Below are 16,852 nucleotides of genomic sequence, written 5' to 3' on the forward strand. Positions count from 1 at the left end.
ATCGGCCCTGTGCAACTGTGACTGCCACAGTCTGAGTAACTGAGAACAAAACTCAAAATTATCTTGTATATTAATGCATCATTTTTTACAACAAGGACAACACTATCAAAATAAAGAAACTGCTTCCAAAATAACTGGTTTTTAATTATTGAGGATGGATTTTAAGACAGCACACCAACAAAAAAGTATTTCTTTTTTTTTTTTTTTTTAAAAGCAAGGTTTATTTGAGAGAGAACAGAGAAGCAAACACAGTTTGGCCAACACAGGTTTCTGATTAAATTTGTGCACTAGCTGCTCTCTAATAAAAAAGTGTGTTAAGTCAGGGCTTGAAGGGTGTTAGAACGTCCCCTACAGCTCTGCGACTGGTCAGAGCTTCCTGCTTAGACCAAAAACTTCCCTGTGAACCAACTTCAATTCTTTGGAATGTATATTCAAGGCTTTATTTCTAATTCTATCTTTAACAGCCATGAAATGACAAAGAAATTCCAAAAGGAACAGGTTTCATGTCTTCAGTTTTGACAAAGCCAGTACCTTGTATGAGAAACAGTATGAAAAATTATTATGGACCCACCCTATGTAAGCCCTGACTCACTCATAGCAAACCACCAAGAGGCTTTTACATCATGTCCTGCAAAATTGCTGTGACAGAGCCAATGGAAACCAGCATCACACAGGGCAGCTCTGTCTGATTCTACTTAACCCGAGAGAAAATAAACAAACTCATCTACTTTCTGAACCATTGCTCTTGGCCAGCATTTGGTCTTTTCCTGGCTTCTTCCCTTCCACAGCCTTTGCCCTGCCTTTATGCTGCTTTGTGTCCAGTTTAAGTTTCACTCATCTACAATATTTGCCCTTATGCTTTTTGTTCAGATGAGTTTGTAGGCTCAGTGCCTTAACTAAAGGTTTGAGGGCTTTTTTGTGTATTCAACTTTTAAGTTGAACAGACAAAATTACAAAAATAATTCAAGTGCTATGTTGGTGGGTTTTTTTTCTTTTTAAAGTGAAAAAGTACAGTCTCCTCAAGCACATAGCAATTGGTAGGAAGCTGATATGAGCCCGTACCGTAAAGGACAAACATGACCACTCTGTTCACATTCATAGAAAAATATTTGCCTCATATTTCCAAACATCTCTGCAAACATTAAAAGATCGGCATCTTACATAGATCATCCTGTTATTTAAGACTCAAGTAATCTCCCTGCCTTGTGACATCTTGAGATCTGAAAAAGTCACAGAAAAAAAATTCCCTATTTGCTGATAGTTTCTTCCCTCTACTGCCATCTGAGGTACCTCTGGCCTTGTTTCCCAGCCCTTCTCCACACCAGGGCTCCAGCCAGGGGCAAGCAGGGCAGGGCAGCAGCTCCGCTAGCCCTGCGGGCAGCGCGAACCTGTCTGCGCAGGTGGGAGCCCCAACCAACCAGTTCTTTGGCACAGAAACTACTTGCAAGAATACAACTATCTACTTTACTTCACCTGAACCACCTGTTTTCGGTGTTAATCTGACAAGCATGGCTCCCTCGCTATTCAAGGGCTGTAGACAGGACATCCCAGCAGAATGCTCTAGGACCAACAAGTCCCCCCATCCTGCTGAGAGCAAGCACCTCAAAACACATGAGGATAAACCCACTACTCTTATTTACATTGAATTAGAGCCCAGACAATATAAGTGTTCTTTATAAACACAGTTAACCATAGAAGACTGACAGCTGGTTTAAAGATACCTCTCAATCACAAAGCAGTCTGTACTCTGCATCTGGACTCCTTGATTTAGTTGTTTCCCCATGAGCAGCAATTGCTGTTTTAGTCAGCACATTCCTGATGGTGACAAGTGGCTTAAAAGAATGTGTCTTTGCTCAAGTGCACCACAGTTAATGGGTGACATGTCTGGAAGACACACAGAAGGAAGGAGAAGGGACAAGACAGGGATCGCATGGCTGGGCAGGAGCCGGTAGCACTTGCGGGTACATCACTCAAAGTATCTAAATGCAAATACCCAATTTATTTCCTCAGGAACTCTTGTCAGTGGCTTTACCACACCACAGTGCCCTCTGCAGTCCATGACATCTTAAATCAGACCCTACCTTTGGGCCTTTGCTTTAAAATTTTTTTTTTTTTTTTTAAAAAAGGAAAACAAATACTATACCAGCTTATCTGTCAGTACCCACCTAAAAGGGAGTGTGCCATGGAAGGCACTGACTGTATTGGTACAGTACCCATTTTAATTGAATTCATTTGGATAAGAATTTGACAATTTAAAAAAATTAATTCTCAGAAATTCAGACCCTACATTCAGATCCAAACCAGAAATTATTTCCAGGGTATTTATGACATTGATATTTTTGTTTTTTTGTTGTTTTTTTAATGGCATTCTACATTCTAGTATAGTATTGTGTAGCTAAATAGTTGTATACCACTCTCAGTCTAAAAACTGCAAATGACACAGTATCTATCATTAGGAATGTCAATGATGAAAATATTCAACTTACACAACACGAAATTATTCTACAAATTAACAGTTGTGAGGTCTGTCAACAGTTAGGTACATCTGAAAACAAGAGATTTTGGGTGAGCTTTGTGGATCCTCTCCAGAGGAGGTTCTCTGCCCTCTTTTCCCCTGCAGCAGATCCCTCTACAGTCACCACAGCTGGCATTCAACAGTAACTCCATCCAAAGAGACCATGTAGCCACTGGTAGGTAGAATGTGGCATCACATGCTTCTAACCATGATAATGGCCTCTCCTAGAGTTAATACGCAAGGATTTGGTTTGGTTTTAACATTCTCAGGATACAACTTTGATTTACTAAGTTGGCAGAATTATCAGTTTAGTCACTCGGGAGGGATGGAAAGCAAGAAGAGCAATTGGGCTCCATTCAAATGGAAGCACTGGCTTTTTGAGAAGGTACACAATTTAGCACCAGTGAGCAAACTGAGGGCTACGCCCAAGGTGAAATGCTGTTGCCTTTCCACTTTTCCATACATAATCCTCACTCTCACAACAAGTAATTTCATTTGATTGTAGAAATGTGTCCTGTGCATTGTTATTCAAGTAAACTGTCACAGATTCCAGGTGAATAGCTTAAGAGCAATCAAGTGTAGCATTTAATGCAAAGCTTTACATGGCAAGACAAGTTCATAGGAGGAAAAAAAAATCAAGCCAATCTCTCCCAAGATAAAGACTATTTTATATTAATGAAGGTAGGTCACATCCAGTAGTGAGAATAATCCAAGAACAAATTTTTGGTACCACACAATCCAGCTGACTTGTCCCATCCAACTTAAGTGTAATCACACGTGAAAACCAACACTGAAGATTCCTGGGTACTGACAGCTCCCAGCAGTGCATTCACGCTCTCAGTTACTCAGCAAGCAGGATACCTGTTGTTTCAGTTAGCAGCATACAGAAAAACGGCTCCAGTCCTGGGTGCGACGAGCGGCACGGCTTCCGAGGCTTGTTCAAGGGTGGGAATGAGAGAGGTGGCGAGATCTGGCAGGTGGAGTCAGCGAGAGGCAGAGCAGCGCGGATGGAGCCTGTGCCCTCAGCAGAGCACAACCACCGAGTTTGGCTCTAAGATCACAATCTCACTTCCCTTTCAGAAAGTGCCTTGTTTATTCAGTTTTTAACGGTATGGCATGAGGACTCACGTATTTTATAGATAGATACCAAACTGGTATTATCAAAATAAACCATCTGTTTTATAAACCCACTATTTACAAAAACGGTTTCTGAAGATTTTTTGTTTTGGTTTGGTATTTTTTTTTTAACAAAAATTAAACTATACACCAATCTAAGTTACAGAAACAAAAATAACCTTTATAAGATCACATGTATAAAACAAGAAATGAAATGTGATTTTATTTAAGGCAATACTGGGCTACTTCACAAATCACCACCTCAAATATATACACTGCTCCACACTACTAATTTTCTATCACATTCACAACGGATTCTTTAATACCAAATATTGTTTTAAATCTCCAATGTAGCAAATTATTTTTATTCACATTTCCATTTTCATTACGGAATCATAAATGTTTTGTATCCAATTAAAAGTAATGAAAAATGTAGCTATAAGAAAACTATTATATTTATGAGTTAACTACATATGAATATCGTCCATAGATACTGGATGTCAAAATTTACAAAAATGAGAGTGTGTCAGTATGCTTAACTTATGAAATGTGATCTTATCCAGCTCCTCTCCTGTAAATAAATGCTTTATGCAAAATAAACTGGATATGGCAGACTTAGCTAGTTTTAGTTCAAAAGTCCATAAGTTAAAATGATTAAAGGACAGCTTTAAAAACTTGCTTACTTAGTTACAAATTAAAATTCCAAATATAAATGTGTCATTTAATAGTTTAGACTTACAGACTGCTGGTGGCAGCAAATGATTTACAATAATAAATATATACAAAAAAATGTATCTACAAATAAAAGAGTACTGTTATACATGAGCAGTGACCTGGTGAAAGATACCAATCACAGACAACTCACAAAGATTTAGTTCATGGAAAGGACAATCTGATAGAAAGTTGAGGTTTTGATCAAGTATTTACAACTGAAGCAAGTATTCTGTTCTTCAAGTCCCATAGGGATAAAAACAAATAACAAATTCCCATGACTCATGTCATGTCTTCTGCTAGATTAAATCACTTCAAAATAAGAGAGTTCCACAGTTACTAGCATGCTTGATGGCTTCCTAGTCAAAATAAATTTTATTCCGGGTCATGGTTAAACACATCAGGTTTTCAGTATTTTGACTCTCCTTGCTCAGTACCAATAACAATTACTTTTGCAGCTGTAACCTCTGGATTATCCTCCCAGCGTCCTTCGAACTTTGTCAAACTGACAACAGGTTTCATTTCCTGAAGCTGCTTCAACACACGCTCAGCACAGTCTTTAAAAGTCTTGTCTAAAACTATCTTTATGTTATCACCACACGGAAGCTGTGATGGGTTGGCAAACGGCACAAGGGTTTCAGTTTCGGAACACGACCAAGTGACATTATTACTTGCTATGGAGGTCTTCTCATTGGATTTTCGGGAGTTCGAATGGGATCCTCTTTTGGTTCCACTGCTATGGTAGTCTCGTTCAGTGTTTTTCTTCTGCTTTACAGCAGACTCTTCAAGGAACTTGAGGAACGACACTTCAAAACCCATCGGCTTAAATGAGCTCCAGTCGAAAGCTGCAGGTTGCTCTTCAGCTGTCTGAATGGCGACAGCAGTCTCTTCCTCCCTGTGCACACTACTCATGTCAACAGGCAGCACTTCCTCAGGTTTTTCAGTTCTCCTCCTCTTATTCTGAGATACATTTTTTTCTTTGTTTGCTTTTTTTAAGTTGTTTGATTTTTGCTTTTCCGAGAGGCAGGAGCTAGTCTCCTGCAAGTCAGTATTTACAGTGGAAGGGATTTTTGCTTGATTTTCAGCACTTGAACAATCCTCGTTAATCAGTTTGGTAATGAATAGTTCTGTCAGTTCATCCACTTCATCCTTCTCACCTCTTTCAGTTTCCTTTTGTGGTAACGTAGATGTGCTTGAATCATTATTGCTCACTATCAAGCTCGGTTCAGGCTCTTTCACATCACTTTTTTTATCAGTCTCCTCTTGCTCACAAGAGGTTTCATTTACTTGTGGGCCAGAGTGCTTTTTAGATACAATAAGAAGATTTCTGTGTTGGGAAGTAAATGCTTTGGACAACTTGTGACATTTATAATGTCTTATTATGTTACTTTCACTTGTAACTACGGACGAACATCCCTTTATCATACATGGATACTGAGTTATAAACCTGCTTGTACATTCCGATAAAGCATCATTTCTGGCCTTTATTGAATAGACGTGCTTGCCACGTTTCAGTGAATAATCCTTATTTTCTTGAACTTGAATTGCTTTTGAATTTTTGTTTTCCAAGTTCACATTTTTCTTTTGTTTTGTTTTCACTGATAGTCTGTTACCTTCTTTTCCTGACCTGCTTTTTAGTCCTTTCTGTTTGGACTTCAGCGGTTTCTCCTGATTTGCTTTGCTTGACATGTTTTCCTGACCTGGTGTCAGTCTCCTGGGTCTTATTAGATGATCTTTATGCTTGTCATTATGTTTGTTAAAAATATGCCTCAAGAGGTTTGACCTCGTAGCATAAATACGGTCACAGCCTTCACAGTCACACTTGAATAAACCATCATCTTCTACTTTGTTTGGCCTTATCTTAATACCGTGATCTGCCTCAAGATGTACAATGTAGTTAAGATATGCTGTAAATGAAGACTTGCATTGAGACTGATCACAAGAAAACCTTCCTGCCTCTGGAGCCGGTTTCATGTTTCCAATTTGCTCTGGAGTCATGTCATGAAGCTTCATATAATGTTGTATCAAGCTGGTAACTTCCTGGAAGATGCGAGAGCAGTCGCTCACCTCACACCTGAACTCTCTGGCAGCGGGTTTGGTTTCCACCTCATCGCGCTCCTCTTTGCCTGGCTCATTCTCCTCCTCCACTTCAGCAGAGAAGGCAGGGAGGTCTGATTTGTGCACAGCTTGGTAATGAAGGATTAGGTTTTGTTGTATCGTAAAAGCTGCGAAGCAGCCCTGATGGACGCACCGGTACGGTCTATAAGGGCTGTAACTCGTGGGGAACTGCTCTAGAGATTTTGTGACAGGCTTCTTACGTTTTCTCTCGTCTTTTTCCTTCTTGTACCTCCTAACCTTGCGTACTTTGGGTTGTGCCTGCGTAGTACCAAAAGAGGCCGTGCTATGGTGCTCCAGTGGAACACAAACCACTTGAGGTGGTTTTTCCAGTCTTTCAGAAATATTATTTTCTGGTAGAAGGTTTTCCAAGACTTTTACAGGCTCCACAACTTCTTTTATCGGAGCTTCTTTGATCAATGGAGCTGCAGTTTTGTTTTCAATTATTAGTGTCTGCAAAGTTTTTATTTCAACAGGTCGTGGAGCTGTGTTCACAGTTTCATTTTGAGATCTTCTGCCATAAGGCCTTTTAATTTTTAATTTCACCATCTCCTCTGTTGTAAAATGATGTACAAGCTGACAGTGTGCTCGGAGATTAGAGTTTCTAGTGAATGTTTTTGGACAGGTAGCTACAACACATTTGAACGGGGCGTACTTCAGTTGATGCTTCTTGATTTCTAGTATCATTTCTGCCGTGTACTGATGAACCTTGCCATAGTGTTTAAATAATGCATCTTTTGTCATAGCACTATAATTGCAGCCTGGATCCTGACATACAAAAGGCTTATTAACTTTATCACTGAACTGAATGTTACTTGCCTCTGAAGATAACTGGATGAGGGGTTTGTTCTCAGTTGATACAACAGGAACTGCTGGTGCTAGCGGATCTGCTGGAGGACACTGGGAAACAGTCTCGGAGATCGGAATGGGGGAATCATTTTCTAGTTTCAGATTTTTCAAGCGTTCCAAGATTTCCAGCATTTGAGTATCATCCTTTTGAGATGTCTCAGACTGAGCAGAGCTATTCTTTGCTGCAGTGACACTCCCTGTGTGCACAGCAAATTGTGTAGGAGTGGGTAGTTTTACACAATGTGCAGAATTTCCTGAAGAAGCCTGTGCATTATTTACTTGCGAGTCCTGCCCAGAAGCAGCAATGGTATCCTGAACTTCAGTTTTCACCTCAAGTATCTGAGTATTCATGGCAGTTTTAATTATTTCCAGAGTTTTTTCAAAATTCTGTATAACATTGTCTTCTGAAATATGTTCCTCCGAATTTGCTTGTATACAAGAATTTACAGCCATCATTTGGGAATCCCCATTCTCAGTTTTTACTGTTAAAGGGGGTAACGTTGTATGAGCCTCAAGATTAGTTTTGAAGTTCTGTTTGACACTGGCCACGAATAACTGATTGTCAACATTACTGAGTTTCTGCGTGAGATTTTCCACCACCACTTGAGAGCCACAATTTGCCAGCAAGTTGGATTGAAAACCTTCTCCCTGTATTTGCACATTTCCATCAGTGCTTTTGGTTAGAAGTCCCATTGTTGTTGCATTACTTACTACTACTTTCTGTGATGCACTGGGTGCAGGCAAGGGTGTAGTTGCTTTTCGCTTCCTCTTTGAAGCACTGGTTCCCTTCTTATTCAAGTTGCTTGATCCTGAATTCTTGGGACTACTTATAACTGAAATGCGTGAACTGTTGCCTGCAAAGTTTTGTGCTGCTGCAATGGTATTAGAAAATGAGCTAGAACATAAGCCATTTTCAATAGTCTTTAGCATTAAGTTCTCTGTTGCAAAACCAGGCAAACTCTTGCATTCGTTTATCGGAGGAATTTTGGCATTGAGGGTCCTGTTTTGGTCTGTTAGCAAGGTACTGGGGTTACAGACCGCCTGCAGCAGAGGGGGCACAGTGGAGTTGGAGAGAACAGCTGCATTTATCTGAGTCGTACCAGCGACACAACTTGTTGTAACTACATGTGGAAGTACTTCTGTGTTATCAAAGGTACTCGGGATGCCTGCAGTTTCCAAGGCTTGTTTTATAATTTGATTTCCTTCCTCATTCCCACTGGTATTAAAGTTAGTCACGTTGGCCCGTGGAAACATAGTCTGCAGTAAGGCTGTGGAACGATTTTCAGTTGCAAGTAACTGGAGGAACGATGGATCTTTAAAACACGTCTCTGGATTGAAGGTAGACTCCTGGTGTTGCTGCAAGTTTAGTGAATTTGAGGAAAGAATCATGCTGGCAAGCAAAGACTGTCCATTAGCCTGCAGAACTTCTGGAGAAATTTCTGATCCTTCAAGAGGTTTGCAGTAAGACCTCTTAGATAAGTGACCACCAAGTGATCTAGGATTAGTGAAAACCCTGAAACACCTACTACAGATGAATTTGCCATCCCTAATTATTGCTGGCCACTTTGCTCGCTTGTTATGTTTTGGCTTTCTTTCTTTCCCATTTAGGCCCTGGCCACCATCCTTTTTCACCTTTTCTGAAGCTAGATGTTGAGAACTAGTTCCATTGAAGTTATTATCATTACTCAATTGTGAGGGAAATATTTGATCAACAGTTTCCTCCTTCGGGAAGGTAGAACTAGTGTTTCCTTCTAGTTGTGACGAAAAGTTATTTGTATTATTTTCCACTTGTGAGAAGACTGAATTTGGAGGATTCTCTGCTGACGAAGGAAAGAGAGACATTGGACCATTTTCTGCAGGCAAAGGAAGAAAAGGATCCGAACCACCATCAACATTCAGAGGCATAACTGTTTTTGCCAGATCATCCAACTGGGAAGGTAAGGTTGCACCAGATAGATTTTCCATTTGTGAACATAAAACACTCTCAGGCTCACTTTTAATACGAGTAGACAAACTTGGATTTATGACACTTTCCACTACAGGCAACATAGGATTGCCCAAATTTTCTAGATGAGTTGGGAAAAGTGTACTTGAGACACGTTGCACTTGACTGGAACAGGTGGGATTCAAATTAGGTTTGTTCTGTGCAGTAAAAGCAGCACCACTGGGACTGCCCACTTGCGATGGCAAAAGATACACAATTTTCCCATCGGTCGGCACATTCTGCAGATTGCTGGATTTTCGTGGTTTCTTATTTTTACGTTGCATTTTAAAAGCAGCGTATTGGTCAGGGTGTGCTGCCTTCATGTGTTTGCCAATGCTCTGGGATGAGTTGTACGTTCGAGTACAGCCCTCAACCTGGCAACTGAATTTCTGAATTGGAGCTGCTGGTGACACAGCTGGAACTAAAGAGCTATTTATGTTAGGCTGTGATGGAATAAATGTAATACTTTCTAAAGTTTTTAAAGGCAGGTTATAGAGATTAGCTGCAGCCTTAATACTGTCTTCAATTTCAAGTTTGGAAATGGGTACACTGTTTCGATACCCTGCCTGGTTCTGCATACTGAATGGACTTACAATGGTAACTTGTCTTTCTAAGCTTTTTGATTCAAGGGCTTCCGGTTTTAGTGTGTCTGAGGTCACAGAAATATTTTGAATATTCTGAGTTGGACTGAGACAGTCTTCTTCCTTTCTCTCTTCAAAAACTGGAAGACAGGAGACAACTGATGAGCACAACTGCTGGGCTCCAAGATTAGTGGTATCTACTTTACTGAGAGTAGCAGCCAATTTACCTCTTTTTACAAAGTTCTCTCGGATCTTCTGGTTAACAGCAGACATCTTAATGTTGCTTGCTGGAATTGCCACTTCTGTCTTCACTGAACCCATAGGACACTGCTCTGAACCAGCATTAGGCAAGGAATCGCTTTGCTGCAGTACACTTACACTTTCATTCCCTACTGGTTCTGCTTTGATTTGACTCCAAACGACATTTTCTCCTTCAGTAAAACTACTTTCGTTATCAGCCGGTGGAGGTGTCAATTCCTCTTTAACAGCAACTCCATTGGTATTTTCATTAGCTTTAGAAGGCTGACTGAGATCAGGCTGATCAGGCTGGTTTTCAGGCTGTTGCACATTTTCGGGTTGCTTGCTGTGATCCTCAATATGCTTTTCCAGTTCGTTCTGAGAACGGTATACCTTTCCGCAGCCTGTGAATTTGCAGGTATAGGTATTATAGTGTTGTGCTTCGTGATCATAGAGTAAATACGCTTCAGAAAACACTCTGCCACATTTAGGAAACATGCACTTTGCTCTGAAGACTTGATGCTCTTTCCTGTGTGTCAGCAGCTCAGCGTAACTGTTAAAACCAGCCTTGCATTTCATCTGTATGCAGATATAAGGCTTGCTGCCACAGTGCATTTGTAAATGATCATTCAGGTGAGTAACACTTACGAAATGTCGTCTACAGTACTGGCAAATCACTTTTTTGCTTTGCATTTCAAGAAAACGTTTAGCTTCTTCATTATCTTTATGCCCCTTTACATGTGCTATTAGGTTTTTAAAATATTTAAAGCCTTTTTTACAAAATGTTACAGGGCAGGTGAATTCATTAACAGGTAGTGGCTTTTGAACTGGCACTATTTCTGGTATATAAGGTTTATCTTTGTCATCATTTTCATCATCAGAACCATCGTTATCATTAAACACAATGAAGTCTGTTGAATAGAGACTGTTCTTCTTAATGGGTCGCTGCTCCTGTTTGGCTACAGAATTAGTTTTTTGATTCTCATTGGTAGTTGCTATTTTAGGAGGTCTTCCCAGTCTTCTCAGTGGTTTCATAGCAGCCAATCTCTCTTTGCTTGATTTTTTAACATGCAAAGTTACATGGGGAACAAAGTTTTCTTTAGAATTAAAATTTTGTGCACAAATAGGGCAACTGTAAATTCCATCCTTATAATGTTTTTGTGCATGCCTAACTATTCTATGACCAAGGAATTCTTTGTCACATAACACACAATATTGCATATAAGCTTGCCAGTTCCTAAATCTAGCCGATATGAACCCCCTCTCTCTGAGTTTTTTAATTTCTCTTTTCTTCTGCTTTTCATCTCCGATACCCTTAAGAAGGCTTGTAGCTTCATCAAAAGTGCCAGCAAGCCCATTCACAGAAGTTTCTTTAGTCTCTTCTTGGCAATCCTCAACCTTTTCATAAACTTCACTATCGTTTAGTTCATCTATTGATGACACGATGGATGCCTCCTCTCCCATCAACGCCAGACACTGACGCTTGAGAGTTTTCCAGTCCCAGAATTCTGGATCAAAAGGCCACTGAGTTTTCAGTACAAGTAAGAGCTCACAGCGCAAAGAATTTGGTATGGGAAGATTCTCTTCATCATACTTCTGGTCAGGCTGATTATAAAGGATTTCAACAGCATAATATGCATCCACAGTGGGTTCAAGAAGAAATTCACTCAGCTGACAAGCACGTTTAACCTCCAAATCATCTGGAAGCAAGCAGGAGATGGTCTTGCAAATAGATATCTTGACATCTGCATTTTCACTGGCTTCCAAGCGCAATGCTTTCACACACAGTTCAATGCAGGTTGCAAGCCCAGCACCATCAATCTGTAAAGCAAGACTGATTTTAGTAAGTCAGCTTATCATAACTTTTTTCTATATTTGTAAATAAAAGATATCACTATCCAACTCTAAGTGTCAGAAAAAATGCACCTGGAGTTTATAATAATACTTTCTACTTTAAGAAACACAGTCTTTAGATGCCACTCCTTAAGTTTCATAATTTGTCTTCATGCTACTCAAAAAACATGAAAGTGTACATAAAACTAAAACACTAATTGTATGCTCTGCCTAGTTTGAGGACTTCAGGAATTTTATGTTAGAGATGTTATGCTTATATTAGAGCAGTACTGCGCATTTTCCATTTAATAAAGCCTGCCAGTTGTGTCAGTTATTTGAGGTGAGCTTCTATGGAGCATTAAGTTAGCACTGGGTAGAATTCAAATGGTATGAAGTGCCACAGTAAGAGATGCATGTGATCTTCAAAAAAAAAAATCTATAATTGGGAAATCACTAAATGTATAAAGATCTGTTTTTATTTTTAAAGATTATGCCACTTCAAAGTCAACTGACCTCAACTGAAAGCAGCGAGCATAGTTAAATGTTCCATCACTGAAGTGTTCCAAAGGTCATGTGGTCTATTCTCATTTATACCCTTAGGCAACATAAATTACATTTATGTCCACTTTACAGCCCCTTTATGCTGCCAAGAATACACAGAGGCTGTGGTACACATGAGGATAAAGTCCAGCAAACTTACGAATGCACAAGTCTACTATCCACATGGTGTCCAATTTCTGACATCTATGAAATGATCCACAGCTCAGTACAGAAAAATCAGTATGGGTTAGTGCAGACAGAGTTCTTAATATCACTAGTCTCTGTGAAAGTTATTTTCCTCCCCCTCTCTAACTCCAATTTACTTGAGACCTTTGGAAAACATAATCTTTAAGATTAGAAGTCCATGATTAGCCATACTAGAATACTGCCAAATGAGAAAAGGAATTTATTCTTACAATTATTATATCGATTTACAGAAAGCCCCTAACTAAAAGCCTTCGGAACAGCTCAATTTAGCTATTAACATTAAGTACTGCAACTACTAATGAGAGGAAATTAGGAAAATTAGATGGCAAGGTTAGCTGAGACAGATGATCGGAGTTTTTAATACAACATTGGATCTAAGTCCACAAAAAGCATGTATTTAATTTATTGAAACAAACGGCATTCTTAGTGGCAATTCAACAGGGTTTTTTTAAACTTTCTGTAATTTTCATATGTATTAATATACAGTCTCCATTTCCCTTCCTCATAAGCTTTTCCTCTCCATTTTCTGTAATATTTGAAATACAGACAATAATGAAGAGGAATAGGACCTGCTGACAGAAAATATCTTACTTAGGAGGGCACAGACAACAGCAGAAGCTATAACTTCACCTTTAGTTTTTCCTTCATTTCAGTTGTGGTATCCAGCTCTTCTGTTTATCCTCCAATTTTTCTTCCAAACGACTAAAGAAGTTTTAATGATTCGAATTGAATCAACTTATAGTTTATGTGCAGAAGGAAGTTGCTACAGCCCTTTTTCCTAAAACCAATTAGGATTGCCCCAAAGCTGATGTTCCACAAGAGACAGGGTGTCTAAGCAGATTTCATAAATTTTCCTGATTACAGTTCCATTAAAAGTTCCAGAAATATTCTTTTAAGAGTATCCTTACCTCTGAATTAATTACTTTAATCAGGAAGAAAATGTGGTAAACAGTCTTAGTTAACACAGAAAGTTGACGACATCTCTCTAGATACACTTGAATAGACGGCTCTACCCTCTGCTGCAGTTTACTCCAGAAAAGAGTCAGTTCCCTAGAACAAGAGAACAGTATTTCAGGGCCAGCAATGCAACCACTAATCTGATCACAAGAAATGTAAGGTTGAGAACAGTTTCTATTTAGTCTCTGGGAAATGAAAAAAAAAAAAAAAAGTCAGAATTTATTCACACCTTATCTTACAGAGAAAAGCTTTTATTAAGATACTTACATTATTAGTATCTAGTTTTCAAAATTATTACAATGACTCAATTCTAGAAAGACAGCTCAGAATAAAATGAGTATTACCACAATTCACATCATTTACAGACTCGTTATGTGGCCCTGAAAAATGTCTTGCAAAGTAGTTTACTCTTCACTCCACTGATTGGAATTTTACTCTCCTGAATTCTTAGCAATTACTAACAGCTATACAAGGAGGGCTTTTCTCTGTGGTAGATATATTCTTTTTGAGCTGCTCTGCTTTAAGAACTGAATCTAATTGCGATTTAGCAAGAAATTAGCCCCCAAAGCAAAGCAGTATTACTGTATCTCTATTAACTACCTAGTTCACTTCTTAGGTGCAGATAGCAAGGAGTGTTTAGTATCTGGTGGAATGGGTGTAACCCCAACAACTTTAGCAGAATCTGTTTAAGCAAAATCCTGCATTAGCAGGTATTCTCCTGCTGTTGCACATACAAAGGAGGCACACAAACAAAGCAAATCCTTCAGGAATCATACAGGTTTGGAAGTACAGCCAAACTGCTAGCAGTTGGAAATTCAGACCCTAACAGCTCAAATATTTGCCAACAAAGACCAGTTATTTGTTGCCACATTAATGAAAGCAAGTCCTAAACAATAAGTATCTTCATCTAGCTTCTTATTTTGGTTATAGTAGTAAAGAGCTCCTCCTTTTCTAGAAGTTTGTTAAAGAAATACTGTGTTATGAAATAAGGACAGATGGGAACAGCACTTATGCATTAAACAGTGACATAATGCTGACTAGCTGCCTGCAGATATTAAATTCCTTATTTCTACAGCATAAGATTATTGTCAGGAAAAATTATTAACCAGCTACTGGTATTAGTAAACGCCTCATCATACATGCAGCCTTCAAATTCCCATAATGGAAGCTAATATTGTAAAATACTTTTTTCCCCTCTTTCCTTTTCTTTTTTAGTTTTCCAAGAGCCTTACCTCCTTTCTGTTTAACTCATCGATTTTATCAGCTAAAGAAAGCTAACTTATGCCTTATGTATCAGCTCTGTCTTCCCCAAAATAATTTTTGTTCCACTAGACAGAAAGAAATATTCAAACTTACCAGGCACAGTACATCTCTCCTTGCTGGAGCTGGCGAGATAAAAATGCTGCACATAAAATCAGAGCACTTTTTTCATCTCCATCAGATTCTAGGTTACAGATCATTTCTAGAGCATCTTTGCAATCTACTTCGGCAATCTAGAAGGAGGAAAGGAAACAACACCAAGACTAAAAAAGTGGTTTCATTTTCAGACATATAGTCATTTAATCCTTTGCAGGGCGACAGCTAATTAGAACTCAGTGAATATTTAACTCTATCAGATAGAGATAAGCTTGACAGCAAATCAGTGCATTTCTAGACAGTGTCAAAAGAGGTGATGCCACCTGAAAAACTGTTTTATTAGAGTGAATATAAATTTGTTTCTCAGGCATAAGACTTATTTGTATCTATTGTTTCAGGCACCTAAAAATTTTAAAGTACAACATTAATTATGCATATAGATTACATACATACGATCATTGTAATAACCAGATTTATAACTTTAAATTGAAGCCTAACACAAAAAAATATTATTACCTGAAATTCTAACCCAGTTTACTAGTCACTGATGTTACTACCACTTTAATACAACAGCTGGGTGATTAATTAATCCAAAGTTTAACATCCAGTATTTTTAAAAATCAAAAATAAAAAGGGACACTGTACAGTAAGAAGCAGGTCAGCTGAATGGTCTCCTAGAACAACATTACAGTGTCTGCAATATAAGTTGTTTGTTCAAGCAATTATGGAAGCACTTAGTTTTGTAAGTTAAACAAAAAAAAAAACTATAGTCACGCCGTAGTACTAGATGGTTGTATCAGTACTGAATCAGCACACTTGCTGCAACAACTCCTGTCTGGTTTGATTCTCAGCAGAGTGGTTTGAATATATCAATTAGTGCATCTGGCAGGACATGCTGGTACTTATTCTGTGAGACTGGCAGTTGAAGAATAACTTGACCATTGCAATAGCACTGTTGGAAGTCTCTCTTGAGAAATCACAAGACCACCCAAAGCAAGAAACAGAAGTACCCACCCAAACAACCAGCTACTTCGGTACTTTGGATAAGGTGGCAGCACAGCTTGGCTGGGCTCTGTGGTGTCCAGTTATTGCTCCAACAATCAAACCACAATTTTGAAGAATACAGCAACCCATTTTTTCTTCTAAATTGACATTTTGTAAATATACTAATAACCCTTCACTGAACATCATTTGAGGTTTAATAACCTCAAAGTCAGCTTCTGAAGAAAACTGCCTTTCTCAAGACCTTAGAGAGGATGGATTAAGGTAACTGTAATACCAACTTAGATCGAAGATCTGCTTTGCTCAGCACCTCATCTCAAACAGGAACTAGTAGTTAAAAGCTTAGGGAAGAATATGGGAAACTGAACTTAAAAGTATTTTTTTTCTGATATGTTTTTCCCGTCTCTTCCTATGGGACCCAACTTCCAGCAAAGGCCTGTACAGTCCAGCCATCAAGTCCGTCAGTCTAGCATTTCATGTACTGCAGATCTGAATTCTTCACATTACTGAAGCAAACCATTAGACCAATCCAAGCTGAAAATTATCTCAAATGCTACTCTTCTGCCTATTCTGAATGGATAAAAAATTTACATAACACTAAAGAGCGAGTTATACTTCTTTACAGTTTACTTTTTTTTTCCATTTTCTTACTGTTCTCACACTATGAAATGGCTATCCTTCTCAGTTCAGAAGTCCATCCTAACATGTTAATAGCGTATCTGCCTTCTCTTGGTAATACATGAACTTTCTGGGATGGTTAGTAATACTGCAAACAGCACTGCAGCTGAAGCTGCAAAGCTAAGCAACCCAAGCAATCCAAGGTTTAGAAATATCTGAATTCGGTTCTCT

General features: G+C 38.9%; 1 protein-coding gene across 2 annotated transcripts in view; it reads right to left on the minus strand.

Annotated features, from left to right (window-relative positions):
• Positions 1–414: 414 nt before the first annotated feature.
• ZNF292 (zinc finger protein 292) overlaps positions 415–16,852 on the minus strand; it is a 48,661-nt gene continuing 32,223 nt past the window's right edge. For both annotated transcript variants that reach the window (XM_065833345.2, XM_071806786.1), the window contains exons 6-8: positions 15,002–15,138; positions 13,597–13,738; positions 415–11,929 (exon numbers count right to left, since the gene is read on the minus strand). In XM_065833345.2, coding sequence (XP_065689417.2) covers positions 4,751–11,929; positions 13,597–13,738; positions 15,002–15,138 — 7,458 coding nt within the window. In that variant the 3' untranslated portion in view covers positions 415–4,750. The remainder of the gene's footprint in view (positions 11,930–13,596; positions 13,739–15,001; positions 15,139–16,852) is intronic.

The sequence above is a fragment of the Patagioenas fasciata genome, chromosome 3 (genome assembly GCF_037038585.1).
Source record: "Patagioenas fasciata isolate bPatFas1 chromosome 3, bPatFas1.hap1, whole genome shotgun sequence".
Classification (NCBI taxonomy): Eukaryota; Metazoa; Chordata; class Aves; order Columbiformes; family Columbidae; genus Patagioenas; species Patagioenas fasciata.